This window comes from Panicum virgatum, chromosome 7N (assembly GCF_016808335.1).
Source record: "Panicum virgatum strain AP13 chromosome 7N, P.virgatum_v5, whole genome shotgun sequence".
In the NCBI taxonomy this organism is placed as follows: domain Eukaryota; kingdom Viridiplantae; phylum Streptophyta; class Magnoliopsida; order Poales; family Poaceae; genus Panicum; species Panicum virgatum.
In genome coordinates this window covers 50,902,458-50,921,219 of record NC_053151.1, presented here as the reverse complement: position 1 = coordinate 50,921,219, position 18,762 = coordinate 50,902,458, and the positions used below count along the sequence as shown (strand labels likewise).

Below are 18,762 nucleotides of genomic sequence, written 5' to 3'. Positions count from 1 at the left end.
GCCACCCCTGCCGTCCCCCGAGCTACGACACCCACCTCGTCGCCGCCGCCCCGAGCCCTTAAGGCGTGGCATCCGCGGGCGTTCTTGCCCCGCCCGGCCTTGCTCCCGCTGCCGCCCGCCGGCGAGTTCACTCCAACGAGTCGGATATTGTCCCGCAGCCTGTCCTGCATCACGGAGGAGGCGCGCCGCCTGGATCCGTCCATGGCGGAGGCCGGGATCCCTCCGCACCCGCGCCGCCGGCGGGGGCGCCGCCTCCGCGGCCACCAAGGTCTGCGCGGCGTTCCAGGGCTCCGCGCTCCCGTGTCGGGCCTTCACGGACGCGCTAGCGGCCGTGGAGCGGAGCGACGCCGACAATGCCATCTTCCCCGTGGAGTACACAATGGGCGGGGTCGCCGGCGCGGCGGCGGAGCAATGCGGGAGAGAGAGAAAATCGAGGGAACGGACAGGAGAATTAGGAAGAAAGGAGAAAAGACATAGTCTATGACAAGTGGATCCTATTATTATTAGGAAAAAGTCTATATCACCCCCTCAACTATGCGGGGTGGACTACATAACCCTCCAACCTATAAAACGGTCTATATCACCCCCTGAACTTTCCAAAATCGGTCAAATTACATCCTAAAGTAGTTTTGAAAAATCATAGTAAATCACAGAAAAGTCATAAAATGGAAAATCCAAATGTGTTGGACTCCAAATGATTAGAGCTACACAGTGAATATATAATATGGTATACTTCAGCAGAGCCCTTGAGCAGGGGCCATTGGTGCTCTTACTAGGTGCGACTGTGCGAGTGGATCGTGTGAGGAGCAAGGTTAACCTAACCGGTGGGAACCGGTCCGGTTTGACCGGTTACCGGTCAAACCAGTCCGGTCCGGTTCCGGTTTCGGCCGGTACCCAACCGGCCAAAATTCAAATTTTAAATTTGAATTCAAAAAATGAAAAATTCCCAAAAAATTCCTAAAAATACTTCAAGGTGTGATGAATCTAATGGTGTCAAATTTTCTCAAAAATTCATTCATTTAGTATAGTTTGTGGAAATTTAAAACTTAAATCAAAAAAGAAAAAGAAAAAAATGGGCCGGCCCATGAAGGCCCACCGATCAAACCGGTCAAACCGGCCGGTAAACCGGTCAAACCGGCCGGTAAACCGGTTGCACGGGAGTTCTTGAATTTCAAACCGGTCAAACCGGCCGGTAAACCGGTAAAACCGGCCGGTAAATCGGTCGGAACTAGTTGCATGGGAGTTTTTGAATTTATTTGAATTTGAATTTGAATTCAACCGGTTTCCACCGGTTACCGGCCTAACCGGTCCGGTAAACCGGTACCGGAGGGTGGCGGTTAGTCCAGTCCGGTCGGATTTTAAAACCCTGGTGAGGAGTGGAGACCCGCGCTCGGTGCCGTTGGCCGGCCGGGCCGGAGGAATTCAAAACTTAGGGATTTGGATCGATTGGTTGCCCCTTCCTCTTCTTGCTTGCTATTAAGCCCAACCTCCGCCTGAGCTGCGCCGCCGCCCCTCCCCAAACGCCCGCGCCTCTGTTTTCCCAACCATCTGCTGCCTGCTGCCTGCTGCCTGCGCCGCCGCCCTCCCTCCCTCCCTCCCTCCCTCCCTCTCGCTCAGGTAAGTTGAATCGAACAGGGCCCTCGGCGGGCGGCTGGTATGGCATCTCCCCCGCCTTTCGACATTTGCGGCGATCTCGACGACGAGCCGGCCACCGCCATCCCCGCCGGTCGCCATCACCCTGCCGCCGCCCCCACGCCCAACGGCCTCAACGACCACCTCCTCCGCCTCGCCCGCAGCCGCCAAGACCCTAACCCTAACCCCAATCCGCCTCCAGGTATGTACACCTTTCCCACTCGCTCGCCTGTCTCTCTGTCGCCCCGCGCCCATCAATCAATAATCCGGATTATTCCATTTGCCCCCTTTTCTGACAGGAACCCCCGCTGAAGAAGCCAGGAAGGTCAAGCTCGCCGACCGACGCCGCCTGTGCAAGCTCGCCACCCAGCAACCGGAGGAGGAGGAGCAGAAGCAGCAGGACGGCGGCGACAGCATTCGCGACATCCTGGACGATCTCACCACCCGCCTCGACTCGCTGTCCGTCCACAAGACCAACCCTACCGCGAGGCCCAGAGAAGAGCAGTTCGCCCCCCTGCCGTGCGACATCACCTCAGACCCAGATGACCAGAGCGCCAAGGATGGAGTGACCCATGCCGGCACCTCCTCGCCCCTTCAGATTTCTAGCTCTGATGAAGCAGCTACAACCATCACCAGGCGGGCTGAGGTCAATCCAGAAACTACTTCAGTCGCCTCAGCCTTTACTGATTATTCATGTGGTGAGGTCCCCCGTGGCATTGGGAAGAGCAAAGGTACCAAGGATGTGGGGAGGATAGATAGGGTATCAAAGGCCTCATCCTTCGTTGATTCTGATTCTGATTACGACGACGGTGATGAGGAGAAAGGAACATCAACAGCTTATGCTGCTAAGCATGTCAGAAGGAAGGCATTCACAAGGAGACAAACCAAGGCCTCAACATTCATGAACCATGACTACAGCAGCGATGACGTCCTGGGTCAGGAGAAGGAAAATCATGGAGTTGTGGAGAACGATGCTGAGGATGTTGGATGGGAGAAGACGGAGGACTTCAAGATGGAGCCAACTGGAACTGCTGCAACATCCAAACCATATAAGCTCCCGGGAAGGATATTCAAGATGCTTTACCCTCATCAGCGGGAGGGCCTCCGATGGCTCTGGGTTCTGCACTGCAAGGGAACTGGAGGGATCCTAGGGGATGACATGGGCCTTGGCAAGACCATGCAGGTTCCTCACGCTCATCTCCCCTTCTTTCACTTATACTCTTTTCTTGAACTTTTTAGTGTTTTCTTGTTCAATGCCATTTCAATTCATTAAGGCTTAGGGGGCTGAAAACTGTTCTCTTCCTTTTGTTGCTATATACATACCTGTCATTCCCAGTTGGCTTCATATTGTGAATTTTGTTGACAGTTTCTCATCCTTCGCCACCGGTTCATTTAGTTGTGGAATCCAGAATCCACTAATGGAAGCATGGGACCTTATTTGTGCTGTGCAGGTTTCTGCATTTCTGGCTGGATTGTTTCATTCTCGCCTAATCAAGAGGGTGCTCATTGTCGCTCCAAAGACACTTCTGGCTCATTGGACCAAGGAGCTCTCAGTTGTTGGCCTTAAACATAAGATCAGAGAGTATAGAGAACTATATCTTCTATCTAGTTCATATGATCTAAGTTCTGTTTGTTGGTGCTAATCATCTATTTCTTTCCATTTTTGACAGCTACTCTGGCCCCAGCACAAATATTCGCAATCATGAGCTTCGGTATGCCTTCAAGGCAAGTTCTTCTATCATAAGGATTACTTGGTCTGGCTTTTTGTAACTTTGCAATATGTAACATTTTGAAAATTTGACTACCCAGCCATTTTTTTCATATCATCATCTAGAACAAATTCCTGAATCCCTCCCAAGATGTTGTAATTAGTTCTAGCAAATGTTTAACTCCATCTTTCCACAGGAGGGTGGTGTCCTCCTAACAACGTATGACATTGTCCGGAACAATTACAAGCTGATAAGAGGCAATTCCTACAACAATGATGACGACGATGAGGAAGGAACATTGTGGAATTACGTCATTCTTGATGAGGGGCATCTAATAAAAAACAATAAGACACAAAGGGCTCAAAGCTTGTTCGAAATACCTTGTGCCCATCGCATTGTGATCAGTGGGACACCTATCCAAAATAACTTGAAGGTATCCCTTATCCCCTACTTCAGTTCCTCAAACTTATACATGATATACAATATGCTTTGCAACGAACCTCATTTTATTGCAGGAAATGTGGGCTCTGTTCAATTTCTGTTGCCCGGATGTCTTGGGTGATAAACAACAGTAATTTCGTACATTCAATTATTCTCTATTGTCCTGTACTCTCAAAGTTTGTTGAATTCACAATTTTGTGTCATTTATTTCTCTATACTATTACAGGTTCAAAACAAGGTTTGAGATGGCTATCCTTCGAGGAAACGACAAGAATGCTACCACTCGAGAGAAGCACATAGGCTCAAATGTAGCTAAGGTAGTAACTTCTATCTTGAACTTCTTTTGTTCATAATATACTAATATATGGATGGTGTGTGAATCTGGCTTCCAGTACTGTATAAGAAAATTGCCAAAAGGGAGCCGTACAAAATAAAAAACAACTGAAAGAAATGAAAACTAATAACTAGAGAAAGAAGAGGACTGTACAGAGCAAACTCTCAGAAAGATTAAGGGAGAGAGTTTAGCCAAGTTAGGATATGGTTGGTCTTTTACTCATTGAATCGGTAGGCTTGAAGAACAACTTCACCATTGACTTTGATAAAGTAGCACAGTTAGACATCAACAAATTGTAATGCAAGTGACTCATTCATATACCAACTAGGTAGTAGATTCATCTTTGATTGTACCTTTGAAAGCAATGCATATATACTGCACTCAGACTTAAGATTAACTCTGATCTACTCTCGGTTGAAGCAATAAGTGGGCAAACGTGTTAAATTAAGCCTTTGTAGTTTGCTCGCTTTTTATGTGCTCACCATTCCAGATTATATTACTCTTAAGTATGTTCTCATTAATTGATATAATTTAATGTGTTTTTTGATTGGTTTTGAACTATATTTCACAGGAACTAAGAGAGCGGATCAAGCCATACTTTTTGCGACGCATGAAAAGTGAAGTATTCCTTGATAGTGGTGCATCAGAAGAAAAAACGTTAGCAAAGAAGAACGAGCTAATTGTCTGGCTGAAGTTAACGGCTTGCCAGGTTTGACTCTAGTGTCATTCTTGTAAAAAATTGCTTGAGCTATTGGTTAATGGATGTTTTACTGATGACCTTTCTCTGGGCGCAGAGGAAGTTGTATGAAGCTTTTCTAAAAAGTGAGTTGGTTCATTTAGCTGTACAACCAAAGGGATCACCACTGGCTGCAATCACAGTAAGATCACCTTCATTCCTTTATAGTGATACTGTTTACCTTCCTCTGCCTACATGTTTTCTGTTCATTTAGGATCATGTTTTCTCTTGTTGCTCAAAAATCAAGTTTCATAGGTTTATAGAAAAGTTTTTTGGGCATGTTTATTGGTGCGATTATGTATCGTACACTTTTATTCTCTCCACAGATATTGAAGAAAATATGCGATCACCCACTGCTATTGACTAAGAAAGCTGCTGAAGGCGTCTTGGAAGGGATGGATGAAATGCTGAATGATCAAGACATAGGAATGGTAGAAAAAATGGCCATGAACCTTGCAGATATGGCTCATGATGATGATGCACTGGAAGTTGGTCAGGATGTCTCATGCAAACTATCATTCATCATGTCCTTGTTGGTAAGTATTATTGGACGCATTCCTATTTTTGTTGTAACCTATGTATTCGGCCCTAATGCTAAATTAAAATAAGTATTATCTGATGTCACAGCGGAACCTTGTTAAAGAGGGGCATCATGTTTTAATCTTTTCGCAGACCCGTAAAATGTTGAACCTTATTCAGGTACGTTTTTGCTATTTTAATTTTTTTTTTGTGCTTCACCCTGCCGTAGCACATTTGCACATGACACTTGTGATTTTTAGATTGCATTTCTTCTGTACATTGATAAGTTACTGCTTAGATCCATTAAAAACTTTGTAAATTACTGGAGTCTCAATGCACATGGATAACCTCCATAACTGGACAAGGACGTATGTATGGTTAGTTGCCTTCTGTAAATGTTTAGTGAACTAAAATACATGGACTCATTACTATCACCAAGCTGTAGGTGTAACATCACATCCTGTTCCAGTTGTCTTCGAAGCTTTAATACTGTCATTGGTTATCACTGCTGCATCAATATAGAGCTTTCTTTTCCCTATGGTAGTATTCGAGATACACTTCTTTAGAAGAAATTAAAAGCAATTGGTCTGATAACCTGATCATTAGCTTGCCAGTAGACATTTTAGTGTTATCTAGTTCTGGCATAACGCATCAGTGATAGTTTGGTGTTTTGGCCCCAGAATGTTCTTTCAATCTTCATTGACAGCTTCTTTGTCAACAAGTATATCTGTTGTCATTTTTTTTTTCTTTTTGTAAAATCATACATACTTTTTTTTGGCTTATTAGCTCAACAGTTTCAGTTGTTGGTTTGTTGTAACAGGAAGCCATATTATTAGAGGGCTACAAGTTTTTGCGCATTGATGGCACAACAAAGGTTTCTGATCGGGAAAGGATTGTGAAGGTTCTCTCCATGAGCTTTGTGTCATATAGTCAGCCATATCTGCTTTGTTGCTTACATGTATTTGCATCCTCCAGGATTTCCAAGAGGGTCCTGGAGCTCCAATATTTTTACTAACCACACAAGTTGGTGGACTTGGACTTACACTTACCAAGGCAGCACGCGTCATAGTAGTTGATCCTGCTTGGAACCCAAGGTATCTGAACAATGACACCTAACTGCATGACTTCAACTTTTCTGGACTGGATGTTTAGCACTACATATTTTTTATCCTTACACACTTGTTTTTATATTTACAGTACAGACAATCAAAGTGTAGATCGTGCTTACCGGATTGGCCAGACCAAAGATGTGATTGTATACCGCTTGATGACATCTGCAACCATTGAGGAAAAGATCTACAAATTACAGGTTCACAAATATCAGTTCTTACCTGCTGGTTTGTTGAAGCAATTATTAGGAGTATGAGCTTTCTATAATGGTTTTACATGGTGAAAATTTTCTTACATCCTTGTGTTTCTCTCTGCAACATCATAGACCCTACTACTGAAATTTGATTTCTAGGCGTAGAATCTGCTACTGCTTTTTGTTGATGTGAATGTAATGTGTGTACTGGATGTCCTTTTTACCATGCTGTATTGCTGCACGCACAACTCCCTTTTTCATGGATTTCTCCAGCTTTCTGCTTTGTGCTTCCATCTTAGCAAATCGCTTATATATTTTTCTTTTGTAAAAGACCATGTGAAAGGAAAGCTAGACTGAGTAGTTAGAGATGATCTTTTGTCCAGGTTTTCAAGGGGGCTCTGTTCAGAACAGCTACAGAACAAAAGGAGCAAACACGTTACTTCAGCAAGAGTGTACTTGTCCTGCTTCTATTTCTTGTCATTGTTTGCTCAATCTCCTACTAGATACTTTATGGCTATCTTGTTTGTAACCTCAGGAGATTCAAGAGCTTTTTAGTTTGCCACAACAAGGTTTTGATGTTTCCCTCACGCAAAAGCAGTTGCAAGAAGAGCATGGTCAACAAGTTGTTATGTAAGAGATCTGTTTTAATTGAACTCTGTTTAATTGTAGCACAGCTAATTTTATCTTTGATGGTACAGCCTTATGTGTCTCCTGAGGTATATAGATAATGGATGGCTACGACAATAATTTTGTTTACATTATCACATTAATTTGAAGTATCCCCGTGGTGTAAATAAAGCACAACCTGCATGCTGCAACGTGTTGAATTTCCTCCATGAATTTTGTAGGCACATGAGGCATTCTTTATTTGCAGAAGACAATGCATTGCCCTTTAAAAATGTTGCTGCCTGTTTTTAGATGAATTTTCTTCACAATCAGTGTGCAGTAGTTACTCATAGTTCCAGGTTTACTAAGAACTACTGAGAAGTTTGTTATGCATCTTACAGGGATGAATCCTTGAGGCAGCATATACAGTTTCTGGAGCAACAGGGAATAGCCGGCGTGAGCCATCACAGCCTCCTGTTCTCTAAAACAGCAACCCTGCCCACATTGAGTGAGAGTGATGCACTGGACAGGTTAGCCATACCGCTAGCATAGCATGTGCTTCTTTTGGTAATAAAGGTTATCATGCTTTCGAGAGCATCTCCAGTTTCTTATCCTGCATTAATCTGTGCACTTGTTATTATTGTATATAAACTGGCACATTACATGCAGCAAACCTCGAGGAATGCCCATGATGCCTCAGCACTATTACAAGGGATCCTCGTCTGACTATGTTGCCAGCGGGTAAGGATCCTCATCTGAAGTATTGTTTGTGTAGGTTTGGTCTGTTGAGGCTTTGTGTTTCCATTTTGCATATGTAGGGCAGCTTTTGCATTGAAGCCGAAAGATGAAAAATTCACTGCTCCAAGGTACTCCCCAAGCAACAGAAGTGCAGAGAGTCCTGAAGAGATTAAGGCAAGAATCGACCGGCTTTCACAGACTCTCTCCAATGCGGTAACTCTCCCTCCCTCCCTCCCTCTCTCTCTCTCTCTCAAGTGGATCTTTGCATTCAGCTTGATGATCATGGTATGGGAGTAAACAAATTGTTGAATTTAGGCACTGGTGTCGAAGCTACCAGATGGTGGGGAGAAGATAAGGAGGCAGATAAGTGAGCTGGATGAGAAACTGACTTCTGCGGAGAAGGAGAAGAGGGAGAGGGAAAAGGGGGGCACGGAAGTGATCTGCTTGGATGATCTGAGCGCAGATATGGAGAGCATAGTGTTGTCGGTTTAGGCTGTCGAGTTTCTGATGTTGAAATAGTGTCTGTTTAAGCTGGCTGGCTACGAGGGGGGAGTGTGTTTTGAAGCAGGCAGCAGCTTATTGTGGAATGTTGTGTTGCTAATTGCCACTTGCTAGACAAGACAAACCATTTCATTAGTCACTGGGTTGTGACTACCATTTCATTAGTCCTTTTGTTATCCCCAAAACGCTGGCTGGCTTTATTTGAACTAATCTAGTAGGAAATGGCAGCAAACGTCTGCTCTTTGCTGGATCATTATTGGTGGTAAATGTAAGAAACTCATTGACTGTTTTTTTAAAAAAAAAACTATTAGCTAGCTGTGTTAGTACTAGCAGGCAAATCGTTGCGGCCGAACGAAGAAAGCAAATTGGTTAGAGACGATTTTGCGAGAAGCACCAATTATATTACGGACTTTGACTCAATAGAGAGATTTTTCACATATAAAGGAGCAGTCAGAGGAAGATGAAGCAATCCATGGCGATGACGGGATTGGTGAGTTCATCTTCCGCCACCTGCTCCGTTGCCGGCTTCTGCCTCTTGTGCTGCAGCAGCAGCTGCCGTTTGGGTGGCGGTGCCCACCGGCGCTTGGGCTTGGGCTTGGGCTTGGGTGTTGCAAGCCTGCCATTGCCGGGAGGGTGGACAGAGGTGAGCTTGCTGCAATTGTAGGACGATATGGGGGCATTTAACTTTTTATCATTATATCGGTTGCCACCTCCTCATATGACACTCTTAGAATTGCAATTACGAAAAGAGCAGGAAAGAGAGAAAAACAATACAATTTTACCACTTTTACTTGCGTGGACGTCACCTTGTCCCTGCAGCAGGGATCCATGTCAGCATGGCTCCCCCAACCCTAAATGTTCAGCCCGCGCGCCCAAATCCAGCCCAGCCCACTCTCTTCTTTCCCCCTCTGCTCCGGCGACGCACTCCCTTGGCTCTCCTGCAGCGCCGCCGCGGTCGCTCTCCTGCATTCCTCCCGACGGTGCAGCGAGCAGCCGCGCCACCGCGTCGGGTCGCGCGTGCGCGTAGACGGCACGACCCTGCCCTGGCGGTGGGGCCAGCAAGAAGACGCGCCGCTCGCTTGCTCGATCGATCTCCATGACCATTGACTGCTAGTAGTTGCTTGCTGCTGCTGAACCTGTTCCGGGATCGATCGTGGCAGGCCGTGCGGGTGAACCTGTTCCGGGGGTTCAGCTTCTCGCTGACCATGACGGCGCTCTTCCTGACGACGCTGCTGCACGCGGTGGTGCACCGCGACCTCTTCCCCAACGACATCTCCATCTCCATCGCCATCACGGAGCGCCGGCGCAAGCCCATCTTCGCGGAGGAGATGAGGCCGAGCAAGCGCCGCGGCGGCGGGACGAAGCAGCAGCAGGCGGCACTCGACACCGCCGCCTCCGACGCCGCCGACCTGGAGGCCGCGCGCGCCGCCGCGACGTCGTACACGTAGCTATAGACCGGGCCGGCTGAACCCGCCGGGCAACCGCGAGCATGACAGTGATACGCATTGATCCAGCACCACCACGTCCCACTCCCTGCTCTTGCTGCTGTCGGGGAGGAGGACGAGGCCAAGCGGTCGTGGAGGCGACGAGGAGCAAGCCGCTGATGACGACGAAGACGACGAGGAGGAGTTGCAAGTTGACCCTCGAGATAGCGAGGAGGTGGTGGTGGTGGGAGGAGGAGAAGCCTCCTTTGCTGGTGCTGGTGCTGCTGATTTGCTGGTGGAATCAGGAGGAGAAGGGTAGCATTTGCTCACGCAGGTGCCCATGCTCTGCTGCTGGTGGTGATGGTGCAAGAACGAATGCAAGGTTGGCAACGGGTCGGGTTTGGTTTGGGTGGAGTGTCTGGGCACCCAAACCCGAAACCCGAATTTGAAACCCGAACCCGCCCCGAACTTCAATTCGGGTCGAAATCTATCCCCGAAACCGAAATCCGCGGATACCCGAAAACCGACGGATAATCCGAAACCCGAACATTTTCTAGTGAGCTAGACGAATCTCCCAGAGATGCTGATGCGGGCCACCGTGTCGTGCGCCTCCGTGCCTGGGCCGCGTCTGGCGTCTGCGTGCAGCTGCAGCCTCCAGTGGGGGTGCAGGCGGACGGCGAGCTCCGTGCCGGGAGGGGTGCGGCCGGCCGCCGGGCTCCGGCAGGGCGGGGTGTGGGCGGACGGCGACCTCCGTGCTGGGAGGGTGCGGCCGGCCTCCGGCCCTCCGCCGTGCGCCGCGCCGGGCGGGGCGGGGTGCGCGCTGCGAGCCGCCGGCCGGCCTCCGAGCTCCGGCAGGGCGGGGTGCGGGGCTGCTGGCGGACGGCGACCTCCATGCTGGGAGAGGTGCGGCCGGCCTCCGGGCTCCGGCCCTCCGCCGTGCGCCGCGCCGGGCGGGGCGGGTGCGCGCTGCGAGCGCCGGGCGGGATGCAGGTGCCCCGTCGCGGCATCGGGCAGGATTGGGGAGGCAGGCGGCGGCGGCGGCTAGGGAGCTGACGGGTGAGGTGTGGGTGAGGGTGGGAATAGGGTTTCTGGGCTTATATAGTCATGGATGTTAGTTGGGCTTCTATTGGGCTGGTTGTTTTCGGAGGCCCAATGGAGCTCTGCGGGTACATTTTAAAACCCGCACCAAACCCGAAATATTTTGGATATCCGAACCCGCAAATCCGCGGGCGAATATCGAAACCCGAACCCGAAACCCGCAAACCCGAAACCCGCAAACCCGAAACCTGCGGGTATCCGCCCCGAACCCGCCCCGCTGCCATCCTTAAACGAATGAGCAGAGCAGGCCTTGCTTCCTTGCTGCGGGGAAGGCCATCATATGTGCAATACACACACACACACACAGAAGATGCAAGATAGGCAGAGTGATTGACCAGAGAGGACAAACCGACCTATCCGTTGCCAAGTTTTTCAAGGCAGGCAGGCTGTAAAAGAAGAGAAAACCCAATTCCATCCACTTCACCTTTTTGCCTTTTGGGAACCAATCGATTGTTTTTTATGTAGCTAAAAAGTGGGTGTCTGGCTAGATTTTGTGCGCATGGCCATGGCCCCTTCCTGCAACTGCAATTGTGTGCCACTCTAGAGCGCAAGATGTTTGAATTCACAACGGCATTCCTGCCGATCCATCTTCCAAAAGAAGTGCTGTTCGAAATGCAGTACCACCTTCTGAATGATGAATCATTATACTGCTTCCTCTGCTGAATTTCTTGGTATTTGTCGGTACACTCAGACAGCAGTACCCTCTCCTACAAGACAAGGACGAAGGCGCTCAGTAGCAGCAACCACGGACCACGAGTCCAGACCCCCGCAGACAGGTCCCGAACCTCCGCGGGCCGGACCTAGGCCTCTACAAGTGGAAGCCGGACCTCCAGGAGGCCTGAGTCATCGAGCCAGCCAAGGGACCCGGACCCAGCACCCTATTTGGGTAGAAGTCTGGAGCCCTCGCAAGCCCCTGTGGGCGCGGCTGCCGACCCCAGGGTCCGGCGCCGCCACGTGACCCACAGGGTCGACCTTCGGACCTCCGCTCCCCGCTTGGGCAGGGGTCCGGAACCGCCACGTGCCCCTGTGGGCGCGATCGCCGACCCCCGGGTCCGGTGCCGCCACGTGTCCCACAGGCACGAGTCTTCTGCCTGAAGCCAGCTCTCCTGCCGCATCAAATGCTGGTGATTGGGACGTGCGCTGCTAAAGCTGGGCATCGAATACCCACTCACGGGTTGGACAGGCGTGACATGACAGCATGGTAAGCCCGCCTGTTTCTAAGGCGGCTCGTCTGTTACCGAGGCGCGCAGCAGTGTCTCAGCGCCGCGCGCGTGGGCGACGAGTCATGATGACCAGCTACTAATTGGAGCAACAGTGCATGCTGCTACAGCGGACTGAGTCAGTAGTTCGGCGCTTCATCATAACCTCGACGCGCAGCTCCAGAGGCTAGACTCTACTCCGACAAGACAGCTCAAGACCATCCCTAGTCGGAAGCTACGCACGGAGGCCGACGACGAACATCTCCGGATCTGTAGCATTTGAGGCTCCGCTGTATACAATATCAAATATATCGCCGGCCCCACCTGTCGGGGCCCCGCTCAGTGTACCTAGAGGTCCAGACCTCATTCTAGCTTGAGGCCTGGCCTCCTAAGCTCTGTTCCACAGGTCTGGCTGCGTATCTCAAAGGACCTCTGCCAACGGGATCCGGGACCACGTGGGCAAGTTACTAAACACCAGTCCTAAGTTGTGTACAAGACGGGGGCCAGAGTACCTGGAGACCGGCAGCGCCAGCTACTGGAGTTGCAGGGGACGAATTCCCCCACGGAGAACACTGGCGCGGTCCGTCCGAGCAGGCGTCAACCACGACATCGATTTGGCCCCACCTGCGGGTTAATACCTCACCCGCAGGTGGGCCCGGGGGCCACTGTCGGTACACTCAGACAGGAGTACCATCTCCTACAAGACAAGGACGAAGGCGCTCAGGAGAGGCGACCACGGACCACGGGTCCGGACCCCCGCGGACAGGTCCCGAACCTCCGCGGGCCGGACCTGGGCCTCTACAAGTGGAAGCCGGACCTCCAGGAGGCCTGAGTCATCGAGCCAGCCAAGGGATCCGGACCCAGCACCCTATTTGGGCAGGAGTCCGGAGCCCTCGCAAGCCCCCAGGGTCCGGCGCCGCCACGTGACCCACAGGGCCGACCTCCGGACCTCCGCTCCCCGCTTGGACAGGGGTCCGGAACCGCCACATGCCCCTGTGGGCGCGACTGCCAACCCCCGGGTTCGGTGCCGTCACGTGTCCCACAGGCACGAGTCTTCTGCCTGAAGCCAGCTGTCCTGCCGCATTAAATGCTGGTGGTTGGGGCGTGCGCTGCCAGAGCAGGGCATCGGATACCCACTCACGGGTTGGACAGGCGTGACATGACAACACGGTAAGCCCGCCTGTTTTCAAGGCGGCTCGTCTGTTACCGAGACGTGCAGCAGTGTCTCAGCGCCGCACGCGTGGGCGACAAGTCATGATGACCAGCTACTAACTGGAGCAACAGTGCACGCTGCTACAGCGGACTGAGTCAGTAGTTCGGCGCTTCATCATAACCTCGACACGCAGCTCCAGAGGCTAGACTCTACTCCGACAGGACAGTTCAAGACCATCCCTGGTCAGAAGCTACGCACGGAGGCCGACGACGAAGATCTCCGGATTTGTAGCATTTAAGCCTCCGCTGTATACAATATCAAATATATCGCCGGCCCCACCTGTCGGGGCCCCGCTCAGTGTACATGCTCCCCTTGGACATATAAAAGGGAGAGCACGCCCGCTAGAACACAGGTTTCACAAGTTTTCACACATGCAGAGACATCCATAGCTCCTCCCCTAGCTTGCACACAAGCTCAGGCAATACATCACGCAGTAGACGTAGGGTATTACGTTCCGGCGGTCCGAACCACTCTAAATCCTTGTGTGCTTCCGTGTTCTTACGCCTCTAGATCGAGCATTCCTTGACTGCTCCCAAGCACATCCTACACTTAGGATTAGGCGGGTGCATTCCGCCAGCCGGCTGTGGTTTTCTACACCACGACAGTATTGTACATTACTACAGGATTCGCTTGCCAAACTTGATGTTGACAACTACTACTGGACTGGAGCAGCAAGCCAAGCAATCACCAGTCCTGAAAAAGGGAGAAAGCACCCACATTGCAAATGGCAACTGGGGTGTCAAGCAGAGCAGAGCAGAATTGAAGAATGCACATGCCCGTATCAGTATTCAGCAGCAGAGCAAAGGATTGCAAAGAAATGCTCATCCCTTGCTCGATCTGTCAAAGCAGTAGTGCCACCAGGGCGTTGAAGATTGTCTCTGGGCTCGCCCACTTGCGTCGCCTCCTGCTCCTGGTGATTGCGCTCTGCAGTTCGTCCAGCCGCCTATCCAGCAGGTGCAGGTTCCTCTTGGTGGCCTCCCTGAGCGGCCCCCAGCACTCTATCCGGTTGTACTTGCGGGAGCTGGAGTGGAAGTGCACCCACACCTTGGCCTCCATCAGCTCCGGCCGCTCCGAGAAGAGCGCCGCGTCGCCGTGAACCACAGCCTTGAGGACCTGATCCATCCATCGATTACGATTGGTAGCTGAAATGAATTGAACAAGAAAGAAATTAAGCGTACCAGCGGCAGCTCCTTGGAGAAGACGTAGTATCTGAAACCCGCCGCCAGCTCCTGCAGGAGGTTGGCGCCGCTGACGAAGCAATGCACGTGCAGCGCCATCTCCCCGGCGCCGGCGGCCGCCTCCTTCCACTCGGCCACCACGTCGTCCCGCTGCAGCGTCGACTGCCAGCTCCGCAGCTGCTCGCTGGTCATGGGCCCCCCGGTCACGGCGAGCGTCAGGTTGGCCGTCAAGTCGCAGTGGGTCAGGGTGTAGGCTCTGGGGAAAGGCTGCTTCTTGCCCCGCAGCAGCGGATCCTCCCCGGCGAACTCAACCTTGAGCTTCGCCGCGTTGAAGGTCGTGGGAGGACCCAGCAGCTTCGCGGCCTGCATGCAGAGGGCATCGATCGACATCGACTGTTGGTTGGTTGGCTGGTTGGAGGGAGGATCGCTCGATATTCTAAGCATCGCATCGCATCGCATTGCATTGTTTCATCAGTCAGTCGGCTAGCTCTTGATTATTCTTACCAGGGGCAGGGAGGAGTAGACGTCCGCTGTCCTGGCGTCGCAGCTGACGACCAAGAAACGCGGCGGTTCCGGCCTGCAGCCACCCGCCCTCCTGCACGTGACGGCGGCGGCGGACGAGGATGAGAAGCAGAGCGCGCCGCCGCGCGCCGCCATTGACGAAAGCTTCAGATGATGGAATCTGGGCAGATTAGATCGATTTAGTTCAGGATGCAGGAGCAGCAAGGCCCCCCATGGCAACTGGCAAGAAGCCTGTCTGGTGGTGTTGCTGCGGCGACGTCGAAGCGTAGAGCCACCGGCCGCCGCTTCGGCTTGTGGCTGTGGAACGTTGACGACAGACAGCTTGAGGCCTCCAGCCACGGGAGCACCGCCGACAGCTGGCCTGCCTCTATTGGCTGCCCTGCCCAAATAAGGATAACGCGACGCCGCCAGTCCTGCGCAATTTTCTTGGGTGTCCATCAGCAAAAATTGCAGCGGTGACTTTCGGTGCGCTCCCGGCCGTTCAATCGCAGATGGATGGATGAGATTTATAGATACAGTACTTATGCTGTTTACGCAGACACAATTAATTGTACTGTTTGATGACTTTGCTTCAGCATGTTAGACAAGCCGGACCCGGATTATTTAGGCCATACCGGTTACGTAAACAGTTAATAATTGATTAATAGATAAATAACAGCATGCACATCCATCGGTTAATCTTTTTTTCCGATGAATCGCACAAGATAGTGCGAGTTTTGCGAGTTTCATTGATATAGCAGAGAAAATACAATTCTACAGTCTTGGGAGGCTATAGCTAGAAAAACAAAATAAAATTGGAAAAAAAAGATTCGCCCGCTTAGATTGGAACGTCAACACAGGGACACAGCAACTCAACTCACTCGATTGGATTGGGTCATCAACACGAGAACTCGAAACTATTTTGATAGGCCCTGAGGTAAACACTCCACACAAGACGGCAACAAAGTCGAAACAGTATCGCAGCACCCATCCGCACTCCACATTCTTATAATCGTCGAGAAAACTTCGGTGTGACTCAATGTTGAAAAAGAACAAAGAGGTGGACAATACCGCACCAAAAGGGTCGCCGCCATGTAGGATCCTTCACCGTGATGCCGCTGCAACAAAACGCACCACCCGACAGAGTTAACAACACCGGATCCGGGCCACTCGTAGACTGCCACGCAGTCGCCACCACGATAACACAACGCGCGGAGGCCTCGCCGCTTCCACCGTTCCCGTTTGCGCACAGGAGCCTCGGCACACCCGCCACATAACTCTACGGCCAGGATCTGTTTCAGAAGTTGCCGTCGGAGTGGTGCGCAAAGATGCCCCGCTCCCCCGGGGTCTCTAACAAACCGTCATGCCATCGCCATAGTTTCGACTTCGCCTTGTTGCTTTACCCTCGCATCTAGCCACCGCCGCCATAGCGGCAAGCCAGGGAAGTCGCTTGCACCATCGTCCGATGTTGTACCACACCAGGAGGCCACAACCAGTCTGAGCAACCCGTCGTAGTCTGCTGCAAGCCAAGTTATCCCATAATACCGGTGCCACGAGCGCCGTCATCCGACGCAGTCCCACACTGCAGTGACCGTTGCCAAGCAACGCCAGTCGCCGCGGTCCGCTGCAAGCAGCCTACCGACAACCAAGCAACAAACCCTGGCCGCCATCAAGACATCGATTGCCTCCGCGTGGGCTTAGTAACACCGTCCCAGCTCGCCAAGCAGCAAAAATATCGACCCCAGCAGAAGCCGGTAATGACCAAGGACGGGCGAAGCCACACACCGAACTAGGTCTCTAGAGACGACGCCTTCAAGAAGGGCACAACGCCAAGAGCGCCGCCGTCACGCGTCGCTCGTCAAAGGACATGGTTTTCACCTAGAGAACCCCGTGCAGCAGAGTTATAGCTCCAAAATGACGCGCCCAACGGGGAAAGCGATGTCAAGGATGCCGCCGTCATCCCACCAGCAACACCGGCGAGTGCTTTCGCCCGGAGCATCCCAATCCCAAGCTGCACGCGCACGACATGGCAAAACCGACACCAAAGCCACGACAGCCCGTTCGGAACGACACCGCCGCCGCGCCCCACACGCCCATGCTGCCGAACTCCACCTCCACTTTGATTGCTGCAAGCAGCGTCGCGCAACGAAGCCGCACGCCCGCCACCGAGGCTGCCCCCGCGTGAGGGGAGCACTCCTACGCCGAGGCAGCCGCCGCGCGAGGGCACCTCGCCCCACTCCAACGCCGACACCGAACGCGAGCCCCGCACTGAAACTGCCGCCATGCGCGGCCCCGCGCCGCGCACCATCGCCGCCACTGCGGCGAACATCGGACGCCGCGCACTGGGCACCACGCCCTGCGTCGAGGCCGCCATTACCGCTTCCGTGGCGCACGGACACCCGGCACACCGCCCTCCGCCGGGAAGACGGGTCCCCAGACACCGGACCGCCGCCCGCCAACGCCGTCCGCGCTGGCCACCCTCCATGGCCGCAGATCCACCCATGGGGGTGGCAGATCCGGCCATGGGGACGAAGGATCCGGCCGCCAAGTCGCCGGAGGAGCCCCGCCGACCAGCCTCGCCATCTGCCGCCCGCACCGGCGAGCACCCTCGCCGCGCAGTTCCTCTGGTCACCAAGCTCGTTGTCGCCGCCTTCGGCCTCCTCCACACTGGCGCCTCTGCCGCGAGTCCCCGCCGCTGCTCGCCGGGCGCGCACACCGCCGACCAATAAGGCACCTCCACTGCCGGCCGCGGTCCCCCGCCAGATCCGTGCGTAGATCGGAGAGACCCCACCGCTGTCCTCCTAGGGAGCCGCGCGGACTTCCGACAGCTCCCTCCGGTAACGGCAAGGAGGGGAGGGGATGTGGAGGTAGCGCCACCGGGGACTAGGACGCCGCCCGAGTCGCCCGAGCTGGGGACGACGCGGGGGCTCAGCTGTTACACGAGAGTTTGTGTATTGACAGCTGCTTTTGATGTGCGTGTTCCTCATCCATCGGTTAATCATCCGCATGCTGCATGCAACTAGAATACGAGAGGCTAAGGATGGTGGCTACGGCTTCCAGGCAAGGCAAACGAGCCCGAAAAACAAAAGGCATCAGCTTACAGCTACTCTAATCAAAGCATCTATAAACATCTTCCCATTACCGTGCACAACCTAACACAATAACATGTGAAAAAAACAGCAGCTTGTATATTTACATTGGTGTGTGCTACGAATGATTTGGTCAAGTCATGTATATTTTTTTTTCTAAAAAAGTATGATGAAATAACAAAAAATATAGCTGCGACAATTGTAATTCTAGTACAAATTTATTTGAGATTTTTATTTAAATTTAGCAACCACATATCACCTATCCAAAGAAAAAAATTATATCTAGTATACTTAAATTTGTTAAGTGTAAGAACAACCGTATTCATACGGAATAGAAACCAAATATTTAAACTCAGTAACCACATATTTTATTTGTACCACTGCCCGGTGGTAGAAATAAAATTATTAGGGTGCTAGTACAATTAAAAATGTTAAAATATTTACTAGTAGTACAAAATAAAATGCTGGAACTTTCAAATTGGATCCTTTTAACAGAGGTGGGAAAAAAAGGAAAAGGGAACTGGAGACAGCTTTGGAGGGG

At 51.9% G+C, this 18,762-nt stretch overlaps 2 protein-coding genes across 5 annotated transcripts; one reads left to right on the top strand and one right to left on the bottom strand.

Annotated features, from left to right (window-relative positions):
* Positions 1–1,458: 1,458 nt before the first annotated feature.
* LOC120681833 (protein CHROMATIN REMODELING 24-like) lies at positions 1,459–8,775 on the top strand. Of its 2 annotated transcripts, none has more exons than XR_005678106.1 (20): positions 1,459–1,834; positions 1,932–2,815; positions 3,084–3,214; positions 3,303–3,357; positions 3,538–3,774; positions 3,857–3,912; positions 4,009–4,099; positions 4,688–4,825; positions 4,911–4,994; positions 5,179–5,388; positions 5,480–5,551; positions 6,192–6,272; positions 6,347–6,465; positions 6,569–6,680; positions 7,058–7,126; positions 7,210–7,304; positions 7,682–7,810; positions 7,950–8,021; positions 8,104–8,231; positions 8,334–8,775. XR_005678106.1 is itself a non-coding variant. In XM_039963471.1 (20 exons), exons 1-20 carry the CDS (start codon positions 1,657–1,659, stop codon positions 8,508–8,510), a joined length of 3,123 nt encoding a protein of 1,040 aa, XP_039819405.1. In that variant the 5' UTR covers positions 1,461–1,656; the 3' UTR covers positions 8,511–8,775. The 2 variants fall into 2 exon arrangements, 1 of the variants encoding a protein (XP_039819405.1); XM_039963471.1 differs by having other exon boundaries at positions 1,461–1,834; positions 8,099–8,231.
* A 5,031-nt stretch (positions 8,776–13,806) lies between these two features.
* On the bottom strand, positions 13,807–15,506 carry LOC120683068 (protein STAY-GREEN LIKE, chloroplastic-like). Of its 3 annotated transcripts, none has more exons than XM_039965086.1 (3): positions 15,136–15,506; positions 14,632–14,994; positions 13,807–14,566 (listed from the first exon to the last, which is right to left on the bottom strand). In XM_039965086.1, exons 1-3 carry the CDS (start codon positions 15,286–15,288, stop codon positions 14,294–14,296), a joined length of 789 nt encoding a protein of 262 aa, XP_039821020.1. In that variant the 5' UTR covers positions 15,289–15,506; the 3' UTR covers positions 13,807–14,293. The 3 variants fall into 3 exon arrangements, with proteins under 3 accessions (XP_039821020.1, XP_039821018.1, XP_039821019.1); XM_039965084.1 differs by having other exon boundaries at positions 14,632–15,039; positions 15,136–15,473; XM_039965085.1 differs by having other exon boundaries at positions 14,632–15,024; positions 15,136–15,472.
* Between the last annotated feature and the right edge of the window lie 3,256 nt (positions 15,507–18,762).